Consider the following 19,325-nt stretch of genomic DNA (forward strand, 5'->3'; position numbering starts at 1 on the left):
TATTAACTCAAGACACCTACCTTCTTTTGATATTATATTTGTGTGATATTAAAGCCTTATGTATTACAAGCAACACAGCCTAAAAATGCAGGGATGAGAAAGCAACAGTATGCAATTTTTATTATGAAATTCTATCATTTCATCATATTTTAGTTGAATGTGCCTAATTTACAGCCCTGAAGCAAAAAATATGCACAGGAAGGTGCTTCTACCATAAAAAAATAATGTTAATATTGTTCAATAAATCATTATTAAGAAATTTATTTTTGTTTTGTTTTTTAGTGTTTTCTATAACAATACCCAGTGAGAGGTCTTAAATCTTCATCAACCATTTGTTCATTTTCCTTTATTGTTCTTTTATGCTAGTGAAAGTTTGGTACTCCTACTAATACTGTTATTTAATTTTTGATTGATAAGCTTTAATTTTGCTGGTGGAGTTCTTTATCACCCTTTCTCTTAAAAACAGATGATTTCTAATTTAATTGCACATTTTACTGTAAATCAAAGCCCTTTACCAACCATGTTCACATTATTATTTATTTAGTATGTTTTAGTATCTTTTAATGTTATTTTTCCAGGAAAAAACAGAAAAATTTACTGTTCATTCAGTTGTTTTTTCATTAATCACAAATTACAGAATAAGCAATTTGAATGCCTTTTGTAACTTTTCAGATCTAAAGATATTTTTTTATACTTATTTGTTATATTAATAATTATGTTAAAATTGTTTACTGAATCAAAGTTGAATAACCCTGTGGAGCAGCCACAGGGAAATCAGAGATTTCTATAACTTTCCTAGTGAAAGGTATGCGATTCTTTTTTACAGCAAATGTTTCATGAAGGAGTGTTAGGATAGCACAATACCCAATTGCTTTCCTCATCAATAAATATTTGGTACTCATTAGAGCTAGGTCAGTTGGGATTCTTCTGTTAGGTTATAAATTTTAACTGGCCTGAGTTGGTTTTAGATAATTAACTGAAAGATGATTTTTAAAATCACTTGAAAATAAAATATTAATTCCTGGTTTATTTTTGTTTTAGTTTACTGGTGAACCATTGGTACGTAGAAGTGATGATAATGAAAGTATATTAAAAAATAGATTACAGTCATATCATAAATATACAAAACCACTTGTTGATTATTATAGTAAACGAGGTAAGTGGTTACAGTTTGATTGTTCATTATGTAGCTCATTATTGATTTTATTTTCCTTTCATGAATGTTTCTGGAACATCAAGCACATAAAAACAATCAAAATAACACTGAGAAAGGCTGTTTTAGGTTAGGAAAGTTTTTATGTTCATTTTGCAGGTAGTCCAAAAAAGGGACTGTATAGTCTTATTTTAAATAAAACTTTGTATATGAGGTGTGGCTATTAAAAAACAAGACTAATGCTGTAAAATATTTTATTCTAAATGTACACATATTTAGTTATTATCCCTTTTAGTATACACCCCTCCTCTATCCCTACAACACTTCATGCGAATTTTCCATTGTTTGAAACATTGTTGGAAGTCTTCTTCTGTGAGCTCTTTCATAGCATGTGCCACTTTTTCTTTCATAACTTCAGTGGTCTGAAATCTTGTTCCTTTTAATGTAGATTTGACCTTGGGGAACAGATAAAAAGTCACATGGTGCCAGATCAAGTGAATAAAGTGGATGGTCTAACACTAAGATGTTATACTTGGCCAGAAACGTCTTGACAGCCAATGCAGTATGAGCCGGTGCATTTTGCTGATGAAGAACCCACTTTTTGCATGTTAAAGTTGTTATGTAAAATTTGCCTTAAGTACTTTTTGTCGATTCCTACAGTTTCAGCAATCACATGAATAGTTCACCGACAGTCATATCAGATCAGATTACCAATTTTTTCAATATTTTTATCTGTTTTTGACGTGGAAGGGTGACCCAGGCGTACATCATTTTCAACATCTTTTCGGCCATCTTGGAAATGCTTAAACCACTCATAAACCCCCGCATGTGATAAACATTCATTGCCATATACTTTTTTAATAAAGTATTTTTTTCAGTAGCGGTTTTTCCAAGTTTCATATGTAATTTCATGACAATTCTTTGCTCTAATAAAACACTTATCATTTTTTCAGCAAAACAAAAAAAACAGATGTTATCCAAACAAAGACCACGGACAGACTAATATGTCTACAGAAACAAGTGGCAGCAATCGAAAGAGAAGGCTTCACGCTACACAGCTGTCAGTCATACAAATTTCACACATGCTCAGTTCTTTTACAGCAGCATTAGTCTCATTATTTAATTTCCACACTTTGTATGCAAGTACTTGTTCCTACTGATGATAAGTGAATAATTTTGTGACCAACATAATCCTAATGAGATATCAGTCTCCAGACAATATGCCTAAGAACTAAATATTTATGCTTGAATATTCAACTTTCACTGCATCATTATTAATTAACAAACAGCCATGTGTGAATCGAAACGACTAGATGGATTCATAGAATTAATTCTGTAATCTACTCAAATAAAACTATTATAATATCCATCAAGAAACAGTAACCTTGTCTTTTAAAGCTATCATCCACCCAGTGAAAAAATTGAGTTATATTAACTTGTTTTCTTTATTCTTGAGAATTAAATCTTTTTGATGATAACTACAGAAATTATGGTAATTATATATTACCTTGTTTTTCTAATTGTGCAATATTAATGTTGTTTAGTAAGAAAAAATATATTAAAATAATTAGTGTTAATTATATTTAAGAACAGTTAACATTTCTGTATGTTCAAGTAGTTTGTAGAAAGGATATCTTGGTACACCCAATGGCTTTTCTTGGTAGTATAGCTAATAATACTGTTTTGAGGCTGTATTCTTTATTTGATCAGAAATTGCACTTTATTGTGATTATATATATTGAAAAGATAACCATAAATGTGTGTATAAGAGATTTTTAACACTATCTGACTTTAAAATGTAAATCTAATTGATAAATATGGCATACCTAAGTTACAGTTTGTTTGACTCAAATCCTGAAAATACTCTAAAAGTGTGTGTGTGTGTGTGTGTGTGTGTGTGTGTGTGTGTGTGTGTGTGTGTGTGTGTGTGTGTGTGTGTGTGTGTGTGTGTGTGTGTGTGTGTGTGTGTGTGTGTGTGTGGAATTCATTCATATTGCTATTTATATTAATTAAGCTTTAGAAACAAAATTTTTTTTAATCTTTTATAGGAAAAGATTCCAGTAATGTGAAGTCCGATTTCTGAAATGATACCCTATAATTCAGACACTTTTTATTCATAACTTTTACAAGTTTTATGATCACCTGATTTTGTTTTAATTCATCATTTTAAGAAGTATAAATAATTTTTATTTTTCATTAATTTGTGAGTTATTAAGTGCCAAAAATGTCAGTAAAGAATTTCATTTTTGAAATTATCCAATTTCAACTTTTGAAGTAGCAGTTAAATTCATAGAATGGCAGCTGATTGTTCTGGATTTTAGGCATGATCACTTAAAAATGAAAATATAGAAAAAACAAAAACACATTTGGGTGATTTAGAAACATTGCTGACTACAAAGCGTGTACAAATGTTTTCTCATGTCACCACAGAAAGAAATCTAGAGTATTCCTATTTGGTGATTTGACTGGTTGTGTTTGCCAGTCTACCATTTGGGAAATGTTCTGTTCAGATGAACAGCAGAGCAATAAGAACGAGCTGATGCTCTATCAAGTTGGAAATATTCATGTTTGTGTTATTTGAGAGAACCTCTTTAAGTTGTAGTAACTCACTTTGAGGAAAATTTAGGTAACCATTCATTCCCTGTGAATCTTTAACTGATAATAACATAATACATAAGAACAATGCCCGTTATTTTACTACACCAAACGGTTATTTAAAGAATATCAGAAATTAATTCCATTGAACTATATTATGAAAATTTGTGTTGCTTTTATCAATTATGTTATCACATATGTACACTGCCTTGTTTGTTAAGGTTTGAGGATAACATATTTCCGTTCATTGACGATAATTCAGTTACTAATTATAATGACCTTCTTCAAGGTGTTAAGGTTAACAAATATATACGCACCTTCATTGTGCGTGTTTGTCTTATACCAATATGTGGAATTTAGAATTTCATAGATAAACTTTGAGTATTAGTAGTTGGAATTCTCTACATCAATGATAAAACCTTTTTATGATCACTTCTTTCCCATACTGATGTTATTGTAAGTGATCTCTTCCCATAGTTGTATATGAGTATTTATCTATGATCTATCTATTAGAATCCTTCAGTTAGGAAATTGCTACAATATTCCTTGACAGCTTATGTTCATTACCCATAACCACCAATGAATTGAATATGTGTGTATTCCTCAGTAGTGAAATGATATGACATTATTATTTTATAATACTGAACCTACTATTGTCAACTCTTTTATGAAAGATGCAACTACTTAATAAAAAAATCACCAATATATGTTTTTTTTTTTTAAGTTATTTCTTATTCACATTCAACATTTTACTGAAAGTTAGCTTACCAATTACAGTACAGTTCACTATTGTACCAATCATTACAACTGTAAATAAAAATTATGTCTCATTATCAGAAACTGTACACCATAGACTGCTAATACTATGTTGCATTATAGTACCCCTAATGGCAAAATAATCCATTAATAAATCAGTAATCTATCTGTTCACAGACAGAGTAAAACTGTTGTTTTTGCCACTTTGATTTTCCTGGGGGCTGGCCCACCATCAGCAGCATAAGGTAACAAGATGGGGAATCAAATTTAAAAACCATTGAAATGTACTTAAAAATTTTATTTGGAAAGAAATTCTATGTAAGCAAAGTTATTTTCTTTAGCCCTAGTATTGTTATGTATCTTTGTGTAAGTGCTAGGAACTTTTATCATAAAAATGCAGTATTTTATCATAATATCAACACAATTGCTTTTTAAAAATCACAAAAGAGCTAATTAAAACAGCAAAGATATTTTATCTTATATCAGTTTATTCAGCTACGTCTATATTTTATTCTGATAAAGAACGTACAGTATTTATCTGTTTATACCAGCTATTCCAACGTAATAGATTGCGCAAAATATCTCTTTACAGTTTTTGTCTAATATACACAGTATGTTAGTAACAGTAAAAATAATTATATTAAAGAAAAACTAATACATACAAAATTTGTTAATATACTTGTTTCTTATACTTATATTTGTGGGTATCTTTATTGCTCAATTTTTTTGAAAAATAAATTTTACTATAAATATTTGGATAAATATATACCAAAAGGATAAATCCCATATTTATACTGTGGTAAACTATAATAGTCTCCTTTTTTATGATGGGATCATTCACATAAACCACACACAACATTTTTCTTTTTGTCTGAGCAAATTTGAGTAACTGTTTTTCATGATTGCATTGGACCTGGTCCTCAACAATGCTAGTTAAAAGATTTGATGTTAGCAATGGTTTGCATGCATCAACAAATCTGAAAATCTCTTTCCAGAACTTATAAATTGTTCCGTTAAGTAATGTATGGTATAGATATTTGTCTCTGCCCATTTTTTTTTTTTTTTTTTTTTTGATCAGGACTAGTTTGACTCATGTTTTGAATGGTTTTACCTTCAGCGCTGCACCCAGTTGTCATAAGTGTGTACAGGTTTAGTGATGTTATTTTCCAACCAAAAGAATTTTATTCTGACAGTAGCAGATGCTTCGTTCAACTCTAAACTTTTGTTTTTTGTTTGATAGTGCTACTTGTTTGACTAAATATGGATGTTTCACAATTTGAATAGCGTGAAATAAAGAAACAATGCTCATAATTCAGTCAAGAATGATATTTAATAAAACAATAGGTGGACTGTAAATAGATTAGAATACGAATTTATACATGTCATATAAGACTTGAGTGAATGAGAATAAGTTACATAGAATAAAACAAATAAGATATAAGATTGTTAATAATGCCGCTAGACGGGCGAGTTGCTTACACGGCTGATATTGCGCGAGAACTGAAGACACAGCAGTCTAGCGTGCATACCCCCACTACTAGAGTGACGTATGAGCGCAAACACTACTAGAAGTTTCTTTTAATGCATAATATAATATGTGCTGTTTAGAATCTTTAAGCACAAGTAACCAAACACTCCTCCAAGTCTCTGCTTTAAAAAGGCCAGAGAAAGAGAGGGCAACTAACAACAAAGAGAACTGTGAAATCCTGGCAGAATATTTTTGGGAACTATTCAATTGCGAAGAACCAGAGAAAAGATTCCTAGAAGTAGAACCAGAACAATGGTTTCCAGAGTCAGTACCACCAGTTCTGGAAGAAATTAAAAGCGTAATACAAAGCCTCAAAAATAACAAACCATGCGGTAAAGACTCCATCATAGTGGAAATATGCAAATGAGAATACAATCTGTTCACTACATAAGTGCTTACAGAGATTTCAGAAAAAGAACTCGCAGATGAGTGAAAAGCAGCTCTAACTCATCCACTTCACAAAAAAGGGTACAAAACAGGGATCAACAATTATTGAGGAATAATATCTCTTCTGTTACTTAATGTACAAAATTTTTTTCTAAAGTTATCCTTGACAAATTAAAAGAATAAATTGATCCACAAATTGCAGAGTATCAAGGTGAATTCAGAAAAGGGAAATCTGTGGCACGAGTGTTAGCGTCCCGGTCTTTCACCCAGAGGTCCTGGATTCGAATCCCAGTCAGGCATGGCATTTTTCACACATGCTACAAAACATTCATCTCATTCTCTGCGGATTGAATTGCTTGACTGCGGACCCAGAGGTAAAACAAACCAAAAAAAAAAAGGAAAGGGAAATCTAGAGCAGATTTCCCTTTCTAGAGCAGAATTTTTAGACTGAAAACTGTCATGAGGAAATACAATTTGACAAGCAGGAGAATAATGATCACTTTCATAGGCTTTAAAAAGGCCTATGATTCAGTTGATGGGAAAACATTGTTTAACATTCTTAAAGAATTTGGGACAGACCCAAAACTAATAAACCTCATCAAGCAGACTCTCACAGATACAAAGTCCAAGATTAAATTTAAAAGGGAAATAGCTCATCCTTTTTGAGTCAAGCAGAAGTGGCGGACTGTCTCTTTTCTTTAGTGTAGTCATAGAAAAAGTCATAAGAGAATGGAGGACATCTTGGCAAGATAAAAGCTTGAAGTAAGTCAAAGTGGGATATGTGATGGAGAATCTAAATATTGATTGTCTAGTCTTTGCACATGATCTCACCCTCTTGGCAAAAGATATAGAAACAACAGAAGAAATACTGAATGTTCCATGCGAAATGGTTAAAATGGCAAGCTTACAAATTTCTATACAAAAACAGCGTATATGACAAATATTAAGAACTCATCAAAACTGTTATAGACAGCGCTCGGAAGAATTAAGAAGACAAGACAAAGTACTTGGGTGAAGTTATCCAACCAAATGGAATTGACAAGGAAGCAAAAATTGTCAGGATTAATAGGATTCTAAAAAGCTATGGCCTAACGAAGGACATGTATAATAAGAAACAGATCTCAAGGATGAGCAAGATCAGGTACTACACAACAATAATTCGACCAGGAGTTTTACACCCAGCAGAATGTGTAACTCTGAACCAAGGGGACATAGATAAACTGGAACTTGATAAAAGACATAGTAAGGAAAATCCTAGATCCCAGAAAAACTGACGATGGTTGGAAATTAAGGAAAAATGAACTTTACCAGGAGTTATATTTTTTTTTTTAGTCTCCAGGACCATTGTTAGCTATTACTTCAGAGGATGAGATGAAATTACAATTTTGTAGCATGTGAAAATGCCATGCGCTAACCGAGATTACAAAGAGATTTTGACAAGTGGTTAAATGATGCAAACAAGTTAAAGAGGACCTAAGGGTATCAAACATAAATATTAAGGATTTAAAAGACAGAAGGTTGCTTAGAAATATATCTTACAATTCATAGGGACCCAAAAGGAGAAGAAAGAATGCGCTAATCTAAAGAGTTTGGAAGAAAGAAGGAAGCAACATAGTGAAAGAATGGAGTAGTGGAGAGCTAATAAATTAGCCAGAAGCTATATGGTCCTATAGTGACCAGTGTCAAAATAAAAGCGTGTTTTTTATATACGAGGGTTATTTTTTTCAAGGTCTGATCGGTAGTGAAATAAAACCAACACAAAAATTGGATGAACCTTTGCACATATGTGTTGCGCAGCGTCTCTGGTATAGCCTTCAATCACGCCGCGTCACTTCGTTTAGTTCTGAACACGCAGCTAGCATGTAAACATGTCTACAACAGCATCTCTCGACAAGTGTGTGAAGTGCATGCGGTAATTCGATTTCTTCAGGCTGAGGGGTGTAATGCAGATGAAATTCATAGACGAATAAGTAATGTGTATAGTGAAACTTCAGTGAGTGACAGCAAAGTACGACAATGGTGCAGGAACTTTAAAGCAGGACGTGCAGATTGCATGATGCAGGTGGTCAGGGAAGGAAGCGAGTATCAACTGATGATCTCGTTGAGCGAGTAGTTGAGGCAATTCGAGAAAATCGTCGGTTCACCATTTCCGTTTCATTTCCTGAAATTTCAAGGTCAGCTGTCTACACCATTGTGAGTGAGAGACTTCAGTACCGCAAACTGTGTGCGAGATGGGTTCCCAAGATGCTGTCCGATCATCACAAAAAAATGAGAATGGACGCCTCGCTAACGTTTCTCCAGCGCTACCACAATGAAGGAGAAGATTTTTTGAACAAAATTATCACAGGGGACGAGACATGGGTCCATTTCGAAAGTGAAGAAACAAAAGAACAATCCAAACAGTGGATGCATTCTCATCTCCCAGTAAACCAAAGAAGTTCAAGCAAACTTTCTCCAACAGAAAGTGTATGGCTACTGTGTTCTGGGACCGGAATGGAGTTCTCTTGGTGGAATTCATGGAACGTGGCACGACCATCACTGCAGCCCAGCCCCATACTGCGTCACTCTTCAATGTCTATGAAGGGCAATTCAGAATAAGCAGAGAGGAATGTTGTCATCAGGCATTGTCTTTCTCCATGACAATGCGTGGTCGCACACTGCAGCTGTAACAAAGAAGCTCCTGCAGCGTTTTCGTTGGGAAGTGTTTGATCACCCACCATACAGCCCGGACTTGGCTCCATCTGATTTTCACCTCTTTGCTCACATGCTGGCTAGGAAGACAACATTTTGGCACAGACATCGAGCTGCAGACCAGCGTAGAAACATGGCTGAAAACACAGGCGGCTCTGTTCTATGACGAGGGTATTGGAAAGTATTGGAAAGGCTATGACAAATGTCTAAATTGGAGTGGTCACTATATAGAGAAATAGTGCAACTATGTAAGTACTTGTTACAAATTAAAATTTTTTTATTTTCACTGTGGTTTTAATTTCGTGACCGATCAGACCTTGAAAAAAATAACCCTCGTAATTGTGTCAGTTGGCAAAGTCATATAAAAATCATCCATCAATAATATTTCTTATCTGTAATCTACATTTTTTTCATATTCTGCATTATGTAAAACAATTCACTATGTAGCTGCTGTTGCTGTCACACCATCAAATACTTTTATTGCAAACTTTCCATGCTTTACATTGGGCATTGTATAAATCAACATTCATTTTCATGCCAAATGATACATTCATTAATTGATAAGTTTTTTTTTTTAAGTATATTACACTGTTTGAACATGTTAACCATAATCTCTTAATATTGTACTAGGGATCTTAGCATGTCTGCCCTCTAAAAATTGATCATGTAGAGCAGAGGTTCCCAAACTTATTTTTCTCATAGACCACTTTCAAAATTTTGCTGGTTACGGTGGACCCCCTGCAGCTACATTTCTACCACATTTCCAGTCGACGGAAAATGTGAAGATTAGATCTAACTATGAAAATTTGCGTTACGGCTGAGTTCCACAAACTAACAGCTTCCGAAAAAAAAGTGAGAATTGATTGGTTAATTTTTGATTGACTGTGCTGTGAGTGGATGTCAAAAAAGTAAAGTTGGCCAATCAAAAGAAATGCTTCCATCCAACTTTAGATTTTTGACATCTACTCACAGCACAAGAAAGCAATCAATTCTCACTTATTTTATTTAGAAAACTTCCCATTCAGAGTGGTAAAAAGCAAAAGGAAAATAGTATATTTTTTTGTGTTGCATTTATTCAAATATGTAATCATTACACTATTAATTATTATTGTTATCATTTTGCAATGTAATATAATAAAATTGTCGTAATATAATTAAAATTAAACATTAATATCGTAATGTAACTTTTACAATGACAATCACAAAATAGTTACAATTTTAATGGGAGGGATGTACTTAATGGATTGACAGCAAATTATCAATATTTGGCTTCAGTTTTGTTAGGAATAAGCGAAAATCTCCTCATTCTGTGATATTGAATCTGCTCCTTTTTTTTGATAAAAGGTTTGTAACGGCACTAAAACTTTTTTTGACAAGATATGACGAGGAAAATGCTATCAAAAGCTTTCTCGCAATTCCCCACAGTCCAGGATATTTTTCTGGTATTTCTGCCTGCAGCCAAAATGTTTGATAATACCCTCTTTTAAATTTCACCTTCAGCTCCTCATTAGTGCTAAGCTCGAGTAGCTCCTCTTGTAATGTCACATTCTCCACTTCCGTTTCATCAAATGGATTTATGATCCATGGTGGTATTTCCATCGTCAGAATATCTTCAAATCTGATTTTGAAGTCTTCATGCAGGGCAATTAAATGTTGAACGTATGTCTGAATACCCTCATCATCGCATTCTACCTGTGACAAGTTTGAAAACTGGGAAAATACGCGCCGACTAATATTTTGCTTCATAAATTTCAATTTTCCAAGAAAAGCTGAAATTACACCCTTTGTTTTTATTAAATTGAGACTGTCCCCTTGTAATTGTTAGTTAATGTCATTAAATTTTTTGAACAAATCTGTCAAATACGCGATGTCAGCTTTCAAAGTGATCAGGTTTTCTTTTAAATCTGAATCTTTATCTTCCAGAAACTCTAAAACTGATTCAAAAAGTGAGTAAAATCTTGTTAAACATGCACTTTTCGACAACTAGCGTACTTCAGTATGTAAGAGCAATCGTTGGAAGTCTTCATCATTTTCATCGCACAATTGGGCAAATAAATGTGTATTCAATGCATTGCTTCTTATCTTGTTAACAGCATTAATTACAAGTTGAAGCGATTGGTGCAATCTATCACTCAGATTTTTCGTTACTAGGTGTTGTCAGTGGATGACACAGTGAATTGCAGTTACCTCTGGTATAATTCTTTTAAGATGAATTATAAACCCACAATATCGCCTGACCATGGCAGGGGCTCCATCTGTTGCCACCGAAATGACGTTTGTGAATGGAATTGATTTTTCTTTAAAAAAATCACTCAGGACATTAAATATTGATTCACCTTTAGTGTCTGTCTCCAAAGTTTTCACGAATAGTAGCTCTTCATGAATTTTTTCGTCCATAACAAATCGAACATATGCCAATAATAATGCTTCATTACCAGGTAAAGTTGACTCGACCAGTTGAATAGAAAAATGAGTTGTTTGCAGATAATTACACAAGAAACTTTCAATATCAGAGCTCATTTCATCAATACGTCTTTGTACAGTGTTGTTACTCAAAGGAATTCTTTTGAGTATGTCAAATGGAGATTTGTGCAGAACAGTTTTTAAAACCTCTTCAACAGTGGGTAAAATTAACTGTTCTCCAATGGTGTGGTGCGGTTTTCCAGATTTCGCTATAAGTAATGAAATATTGTACGATTTCCGCAAGCCATCATCGTTACTTTTAGATGTTGAAGCAAACATACTGTGCATGGTAGGTCTCTTTTCATATTTTTCCTTCAATGTTTGAAAATATTTCAAATCTTTACCTATTTTATCAGGATGACACCTTCTTAGATGATCTTCGAGCTTCGATGGTCTCATAGAGTCATTGCTCAAAATTTTGCTGCACAAAAGGCATATAGGCAATCACTTGTCTGCCTTTGAAGAAATCCAAATTTTAAATAATCAACACTGTACAGTCGACATTTCTTCTTAGATTCAGCCATGTTTCGTATCAGTTACCTACCGGTAAATAAAAAAAAAACTTTGTTTTAGTAATCTCAAGGCGGTCTTACTTAACAAGATATGACTATTTTAACAGAATAGGATTAATTAATTATTGCAATGAAATAAAGTACCAGCGGCAAACTGATTCCAATTATTAAAAGCAATAAATCGGTAAGATTCATAATAAAGTTTTATGAAAATGGCTGAACCGATTTTAATGTGATGTAAAACATTTTTTCATTAATTATATTTTGATATATTTCTGTAAATTCTATAGAAAATACTTTTAAATAATCAATATTTTGATATCGCAACTCTGCGATTTTAATCATTTATATGTAGAGACAGGTACAATTTATGAAAATATACAACGTGTTACAGAATAAGGGTTACAACCGGGAAATGGTATGTTCAGGATCAGTTTTTAAGTCGATTCCAATAGTTTTTTTTTATATATCTGAAAAAAATTTTATACCAAAAATTAATAAATCCTTAAATGGAGACAGTAAAAAGTGGTCACATTACAATATTGTGATGTCGCGTAGGTAGCGTAGCCCCTGCTGCTATGACCGCGCTGCGCGCAACGTTTCAATATTGTGATTTGACCACTTTTTACTGATTTTTTATTAATTTATAAAAAAAAATGTTTGTTGCAACATTTCCCGGTTGTAACCCTTATTCTGTAACACGTTGTATAAATGTATATAATTATTATTGAACCACCTCACAGTCGGTAAAAAAATATTACTAATAAAGTAGGGACAAAAAGTTCAACCTTTCTCAGCTCTCTGTTCTTTTAGGGAAGTCTCTAATAATGACTCTGTGCAGTTCAGTAATTTTTAGTATGTACGTACTACATGCAAACATTACAAATATACTTATTACAACATAAATATATCTTTATCGCAGGTGGGATGGAAGAGATTTCTTTTAGGAATAAGCCTCGCCTTTTGTACCTACCTATTTTTTGTAATTTGTGCATTTTTTATTTACTGACGTGTAGTACAATAAATTGTCAAATAAGTAAATTAAATAAAATTAAGTGTAACAAAAAAGCAGGTAAGTACTTACTACTTTTTCCGACACTGGCAAACGCTAACATCTATTCACTTTACTTCTCTTTTCAAAATTCCGGAAACAAATGAGTAACGTTTGGCAATCGTATTTATATTAGTGAAGAATCAAACAAGTTCATGCAAGATTGCTAGCACACACACCACAAGTCGTATTTCATCCCTTTGGTCTGAACAAGCGTTGTGGACGGCGGCGGCGGCTCTTTGCAAATCTCGACACGTTCGTTGTACTGAATATGGAATATGCAAGTTTTTACAAGTAACAGTCGCTGAGCTTCTCAAAACATTATCTGCCTAGATTGATACGCAAAGTCAAGCCAACATTTTAGTTCTTCACTATCGAAACCAGATGAATTTTCGTGAACCCCCATTTTTTTGTCATGCCAATGTAGACCCCCGTCAAGTCTCCCGTGGACCCCTGGGGGTTTACCTGGAGCACTTTGGAAATCAATGATGTAGAGCCTACATGAAACATTATCGTGATGAAGTGAAATCTGTTGATGAAAAGAAATAATGTGATGTACTTTGATTCCCAGTCTACAATATTTCTCCTAATAAGGTCTAATATTAATTACTGATATAGTCTAATAAGGTCCATAATAATTACTAGCGCAATACTTATTCTCATGTCTGCAATTGTAACATCTTTGTAATTTTTTTTACCAGGAAAATCTTTTCATTCCACCTGATACTAAATATGCAATTTCCAAATAAAATTATTAAGAAATAGATAAAGGATTCAGTACGTTTATTATTCATCAAAAGGAATTTTTTATTCTTGGATCTCTAATTTAAACATTTTACACTACATCCAACTTGGGTCCTGTCAGGAGTACTCAAATTCATTAAGGTTGGACCAGTTGAGGGTTTTTCAGCTGCAATTATAATTTTCATAATCATTGTTACTTATACCTTTTACTTCTTTAGCATCAGGGAACTATAAATTTAGTGTCATCAGTGCCAGTGCCAACAGTAATATGTAATGCAGCTAAACATCATCAGAAAAATTTACTCCTGATATTGTCCAAATTATACACCCTACTTTTGTATAACAATTCACAATTTTAGTAGACATATACAATTCATCTATTTTATAGGTTATGCAAAAAAAAAAAAAACATTGTCAAACAAGAAAAATAAGATATGACTACAACATACAGCTGATGGCAGTATGGCAGTAAAAAAAACTTACGTTTATACATTTTACACAAGTTACTGATAGACAGTTATGTTATGATTTAAATAGAGTTTTAAATGACAGCAATCCATTTATATACAACAATCCATATAGTAGATCAACATGTTGTGTAGTTGATTTATATGTAACAGCTGTTAATATGTTGTAAATTATAACGATTTAGAAAGCAATCTATCTAGACCAACACATTGTGTAGTTGATTTATCTGTAACAACTGTTTATGTATTGTAAACTATAGCGCTTTAGAAAGCATTTGATGTGTCACTAATTATAATGCTTACAGTTGAAGGTTAAATTATTATTACTGCCAATGGAGCAAGGGTTTTAGTTTAAGTTTGCTGCTAGCAGTTAAGGGGGTGAAGAACCCTAGCTTGTATACAAAATATATCTCTTTACACTTATACCTGATTGATTGATAACAACAATGTATTATATCTCTCTGGTCTTGGTTCAAGTCTTCAGTAACATATTCCTTTATGTTAAAATTATTATTTATTTTCCTTAAAACTAAATTTATAGTAAACAATTTTATATTCTATTTAAATATTTATTGTGTGGTTAATTAAACAGTGAATCATTATATTTTGAAGTACAATAGTCTGATAAAACTTATAATTCTTAAGTTCCTTCATTTTATACATCTCTTATTAACCATTTTTCGTCGTTGTAGTAGTAGTAGTAGTAGTAGTTTTTTTAACAATTTGAGCTGGAGCCCTTTACAATCTTACTTGTCTCCTTTCAGTTTATATACACATGTACCATCACTTATTTATGTTTATGTTTTATTTATATATATATTTTTTTTAATGTTTCTTTTGATAATTTTATTTTATTGTGTGATGTATTTTTTTTACAAAAAAAGATTTTCGTTGGTTTTTTCTATTTGATGAAATTTTCTTACAATCCTTTAAAATGATCTCTTTATTCCGTTCTTTACAGAATTTTTTTGTTTGCTTATAATTTTACTATTCTACCATTTGTACAAAATGAAATAATTCTTTTAGTTGCATCTTCAGTGCTGCCATTATTTTGTTTATTTTAGGCTTAACATGATACATGGTAGTTTAATTTACTACTTAAATACATAAGAAATTATGAAGCTGATGTCTATAGATATATAGATTTAGTTATTTAAATAAAACAGCAAAGTATATTAAGAGTGCATTAAGATGATGGTCCCCGTAGTGATAGAGGAAATGTTGATCTTACATTGAAGAAATGTTACACTTATTTTATTAGGAGGAAAAAGCATAGTTATAAGTATAAAATTATTTGTTTAATTTAGAATTAAATTTTTCAGTAGTTTTTCCACTCATTCCATCTTCAAGTTAATACATTTCAATTAAAGGTTTCTCACTACTGCTTTCATACTGATAACTCTATTTACTAATAAAATTAAGTAATTTCTTCTAACTGACCTAATAACAACTGTTTTTGTTAATTGTTAAAAATTATTTTCTTTGTCATTTTGTTACCTCTCAAATTCCTTTACAAATTGTAATATGTGAGTATTAATTTCAGTCACTCTGAAATTATTACGGTTAATTTAATTTAAAATAAAAAAATAAATAAAATTGATTAAATGAAAGCTTGCATTTTTTAATTCAAAATACAGCATTGTATTGATAGTTAATCTATGAAACAAAGTTTTTTACAACCATTGATAAACTAAATATTTTTCCTTCAAACCTATTTGTTTTAATTTAATGTAATATAAAACATAAATAAAATTTATTAAAAGCTTCCAATTCTTAATTCACATTTAAATATTCAAAATACAGCATTCGTATACTACAATAGTTAATCCATGAAACAAAGTTTTTTTTATAAATCATCAATAAACTAAATATCTTTCCTTCAAACTTATTTCTTTTAATTTAATTTAAGTTAAAAAATTAATAATATTGATTAAATTAAAGCTTGCATTTTTTAATTCACATATAAATTCTTTACATATTCTTTTATATGTAAATGAAGAATGCAGTGGATAATTTTAATAAGCGACTTTTTTAATTTTCATTTCTTTTTGTTACCTAGTGGAAAAATTATCATTTAGTGTTTTATAATTAAACTGTAGAAAGGAAAAACAGATAATTTTCAACGTAAATAATTTTTATAAATTTAGATTTTTATTAACAATGTAACAAACAAGAACATACAAAACATGCCTATGGAAAATAAAAATGTTATCCAGTCCTGTGCTTGTATTATAGTCCTATTTTTTTTTTTTTTGTGACTTTTTGAATCTATTGGATATTAGCCATTTCCAACTTTATTATTTTAACAAGTTTTCTATTGAAAATTACAAGTTTTTAAACAGTTAGAGTTTACTAGATACTTATCATTTGGGGGAAAACATGATTAGCGTATAATATTTAATGAATCCATTAATTTTACTTTGCTTTGTTCAATTTTTACAGAATAGAATCTTTTAAATTAAAGAAAATATATCATTGAAAAATGTCAGGAAAGAATTGTATTGTATTAGCATATCATAAAGCAGTTAAGTTTCAAATTTTAAACTATTAAAATGAGAAAAATGCCGAATGAAATTGTAATTTTTTCTTTTGTCTCCATGTTGGAATATTAGTTAATTTTTAACATGCTTTTTCATGCCGTATATAGAAGTCACCATGGTTGGACATTTAAATGGATACTACTGTTTTTATGGCCTTTTTCACGTTTACTTAAAATATTTTTAATAGTACTAAAGCCTAATAGTTAAGTTTGCAACAGTAGAAGCAGGGAAACAATCATGCATTTAACTTATTTGTCAATGCTGTATTTTCTTTTTTTTCTTAGTAGTATTAATATTTATAATCTTTGTAATTAATAACAAAAAAAAAAAGGAATAATTTTCATATTAATTAATTTCCCCATTTAATGGTTCCAGTTTATTTATCAGTTTGATTTATTAATATATGAAATTAATTTTGCATTTTTATTCTAATAAAAAAAATAATGCAGTCACTTTTTACATAACCTGTGTAAAAAAGAACTACTTTCTAATTATTAATTAGATTGTTTTATCTTTAATTCATTTCACATATTATGGGTTCAAATTCCAGTTAAACTTGGCATATTTCATACTATCATCATCTGCCATGTGGTCATCATGGATAATTATAATCGAGTTTGAGAGATTTTAATATCCTTAAATCAATAAATTAGAAGTTGTAGCACACTACAGTAGGGTTTTTTTAAAGAAAAATCCCATATATATTTACTTCAAGTAGAAATAAAGTAATTATTTATTTGCTATTATTTCATCAATGACTGTCTGAAGAAATTGATTTAAAATTAATAACATTCTAAACAATGATCAGAAATTTTTGAAGATGCTATACTTATTAAACTTGCATTGATTTTTCATTTAAAAATGTTTATATTGCTAATAAATACCTTTAATATTTATCATTATTAGTTGGATAATTTTAAAACTAAAATATTTGATATTTTTGATCCATTTAACACCCAAAATAATTTACAAAAATAAAATGTTCATACTTTAAATATGCTGTACATATATGATCATATAAAAAGAGTAACCCGCTTAACAATGTAATTGCCAAAATATTATCAATACTTCACCTACATGCTTTAGCAGCCATTAATAATCAAAACTTTTTGTAATCTATTGATGTTAAATGTTTTATTTTTACTTAATGTAATTATGTGTTTTTTTTTCCAGGGATACATTATCCTGTTAATGCTGCATTACCAGCTGCAGTCGTGTTCAAAAAAATTGAAAAAATATTTACAGATTGCACTTCAGATATAAGAAAGAAAGATAGAATTGTATTTGTTTAACATTAATAAAGAATAATTATTGCATGTACATCAAGCATAAAAATTATAACATCATATCAATAAAATGCCATACTTTTTATGGTTTTAACATTTACTTCATCATCGTAATAGTAGTACTTTTTATTATTTTTAAAGGTTATGGGAAAACTCTTAAGAGTGTATATAAAATTATAAATAACTATTAAAAAAAAGTCAAGATTTTTATTATAAAATAATGCTGAGTTTTTTATTTATTTATATTTTTCATAAAACTTTGGAAAAGATAAAAACTACATCTATTTAATATATTTGAAAAATTATTGCATTTTTTTTTTTTTGTCTACCATTGATCTAAAGATAATAATTTCAGAAGACTAATATCATTAGTACTTTTATTCAGAAATTTTTTGTATGTATGTGTTTGTCTAGATTGTTTATTAATGTTCTGTCTGTAATATATTTTAAAAGGTAACCTTTTTTGTTTTGTCCTAGTGTCTTTCAGATTCAGCTATCATATTTATTTCATATCAAAGCCTTTTTAAATTAGTCATGCTATATTTTATTAGCTCTTCAGTTACAGAATCATAATGCACAAAAGTAAGTCTTAAGTACTGAACTTTTTTTTGATACAGCATTTTTAATAACATTGACTTTTAATCATTAGCCACTACTAAATGCTAAATTATGGAGTTACCCATTTAAAAGGCAGTTGCGCCCAGCATCATTTAATTTTAGAAATTATAGTTTTTAATTATTAATATATTAATCTGTTTTTACATCCTTCTATTTTCAGTATGTCACTATGAAACAGCCTGGTGTTTGAAAAACCAGCAAGTTTTAAGCCATGCAATTTACCACCTGGTCTACCCTAAATTCAATTAAAATTCATATAAACATTATATACACATTTTTTAAGGGAATTACTCATTTTTAAAACATTCTAACATGTTTGTATTTGCTTAAGCCGGTTTTTTTAATTTATCTAGAACTTTCATGATCATTATGATGTATAAAATCATTGTTATCTGATTTATCAATAAAATATGTATCACTGTTTTTCATAAACACATTTTAAATAATCCATAATGATTATTATAACACGTAAAGGTAATGTAAGTAAAAGAATAGAGCTGTTTTCAGATCATTTATGTATTCAGATAGTATTAT

General features: G+C 30.7%; 1 protein-coding gene across 1 annotated transcript in view; it reads left to right on the forward strand.

Annotated features, from left to right (window-relative positions):
* Ak2 (Adenylate kinase 2) overlaps nt 1–18,287 on the forward strand; it is an 87,875-nt gene extending 69,588 nt beyond the window's left edge. The window contains exons 5-6 of the mRNA XM_075359583.1: nt 1,042–1,156; nt 18,061–18,287. Of these exons, the coding sequence (XP_075215698.1) occupies nt 1,042–1,156; nt 18,061–18,179 (234 nt within the window). The 3' untranslated portion in view covers nt 18,180–18,287. The remainder of the gene's footprint in view (nt 1–1,041; nt 1,157–18,060) is intronic.
* Nucleotides 18,288–19,325: the final 1,038 nt, after the last annotated feature.

Source organism: Lycorma delicatula, chromosome 1 (genome assembly GCF_047948215.1).
Source record: "Lycorma delicatula isolate Av1 chromosome 1, ASM4794821v1, whole genome shotgun sequence".
Taxonomy (NCBI): domain Eukaryota; kingdom Metazoa; phylum Arthropoda; class Insecta; order Hemiptera; family Fulgoridae; genus Lycorma; species Lycorma delicatula.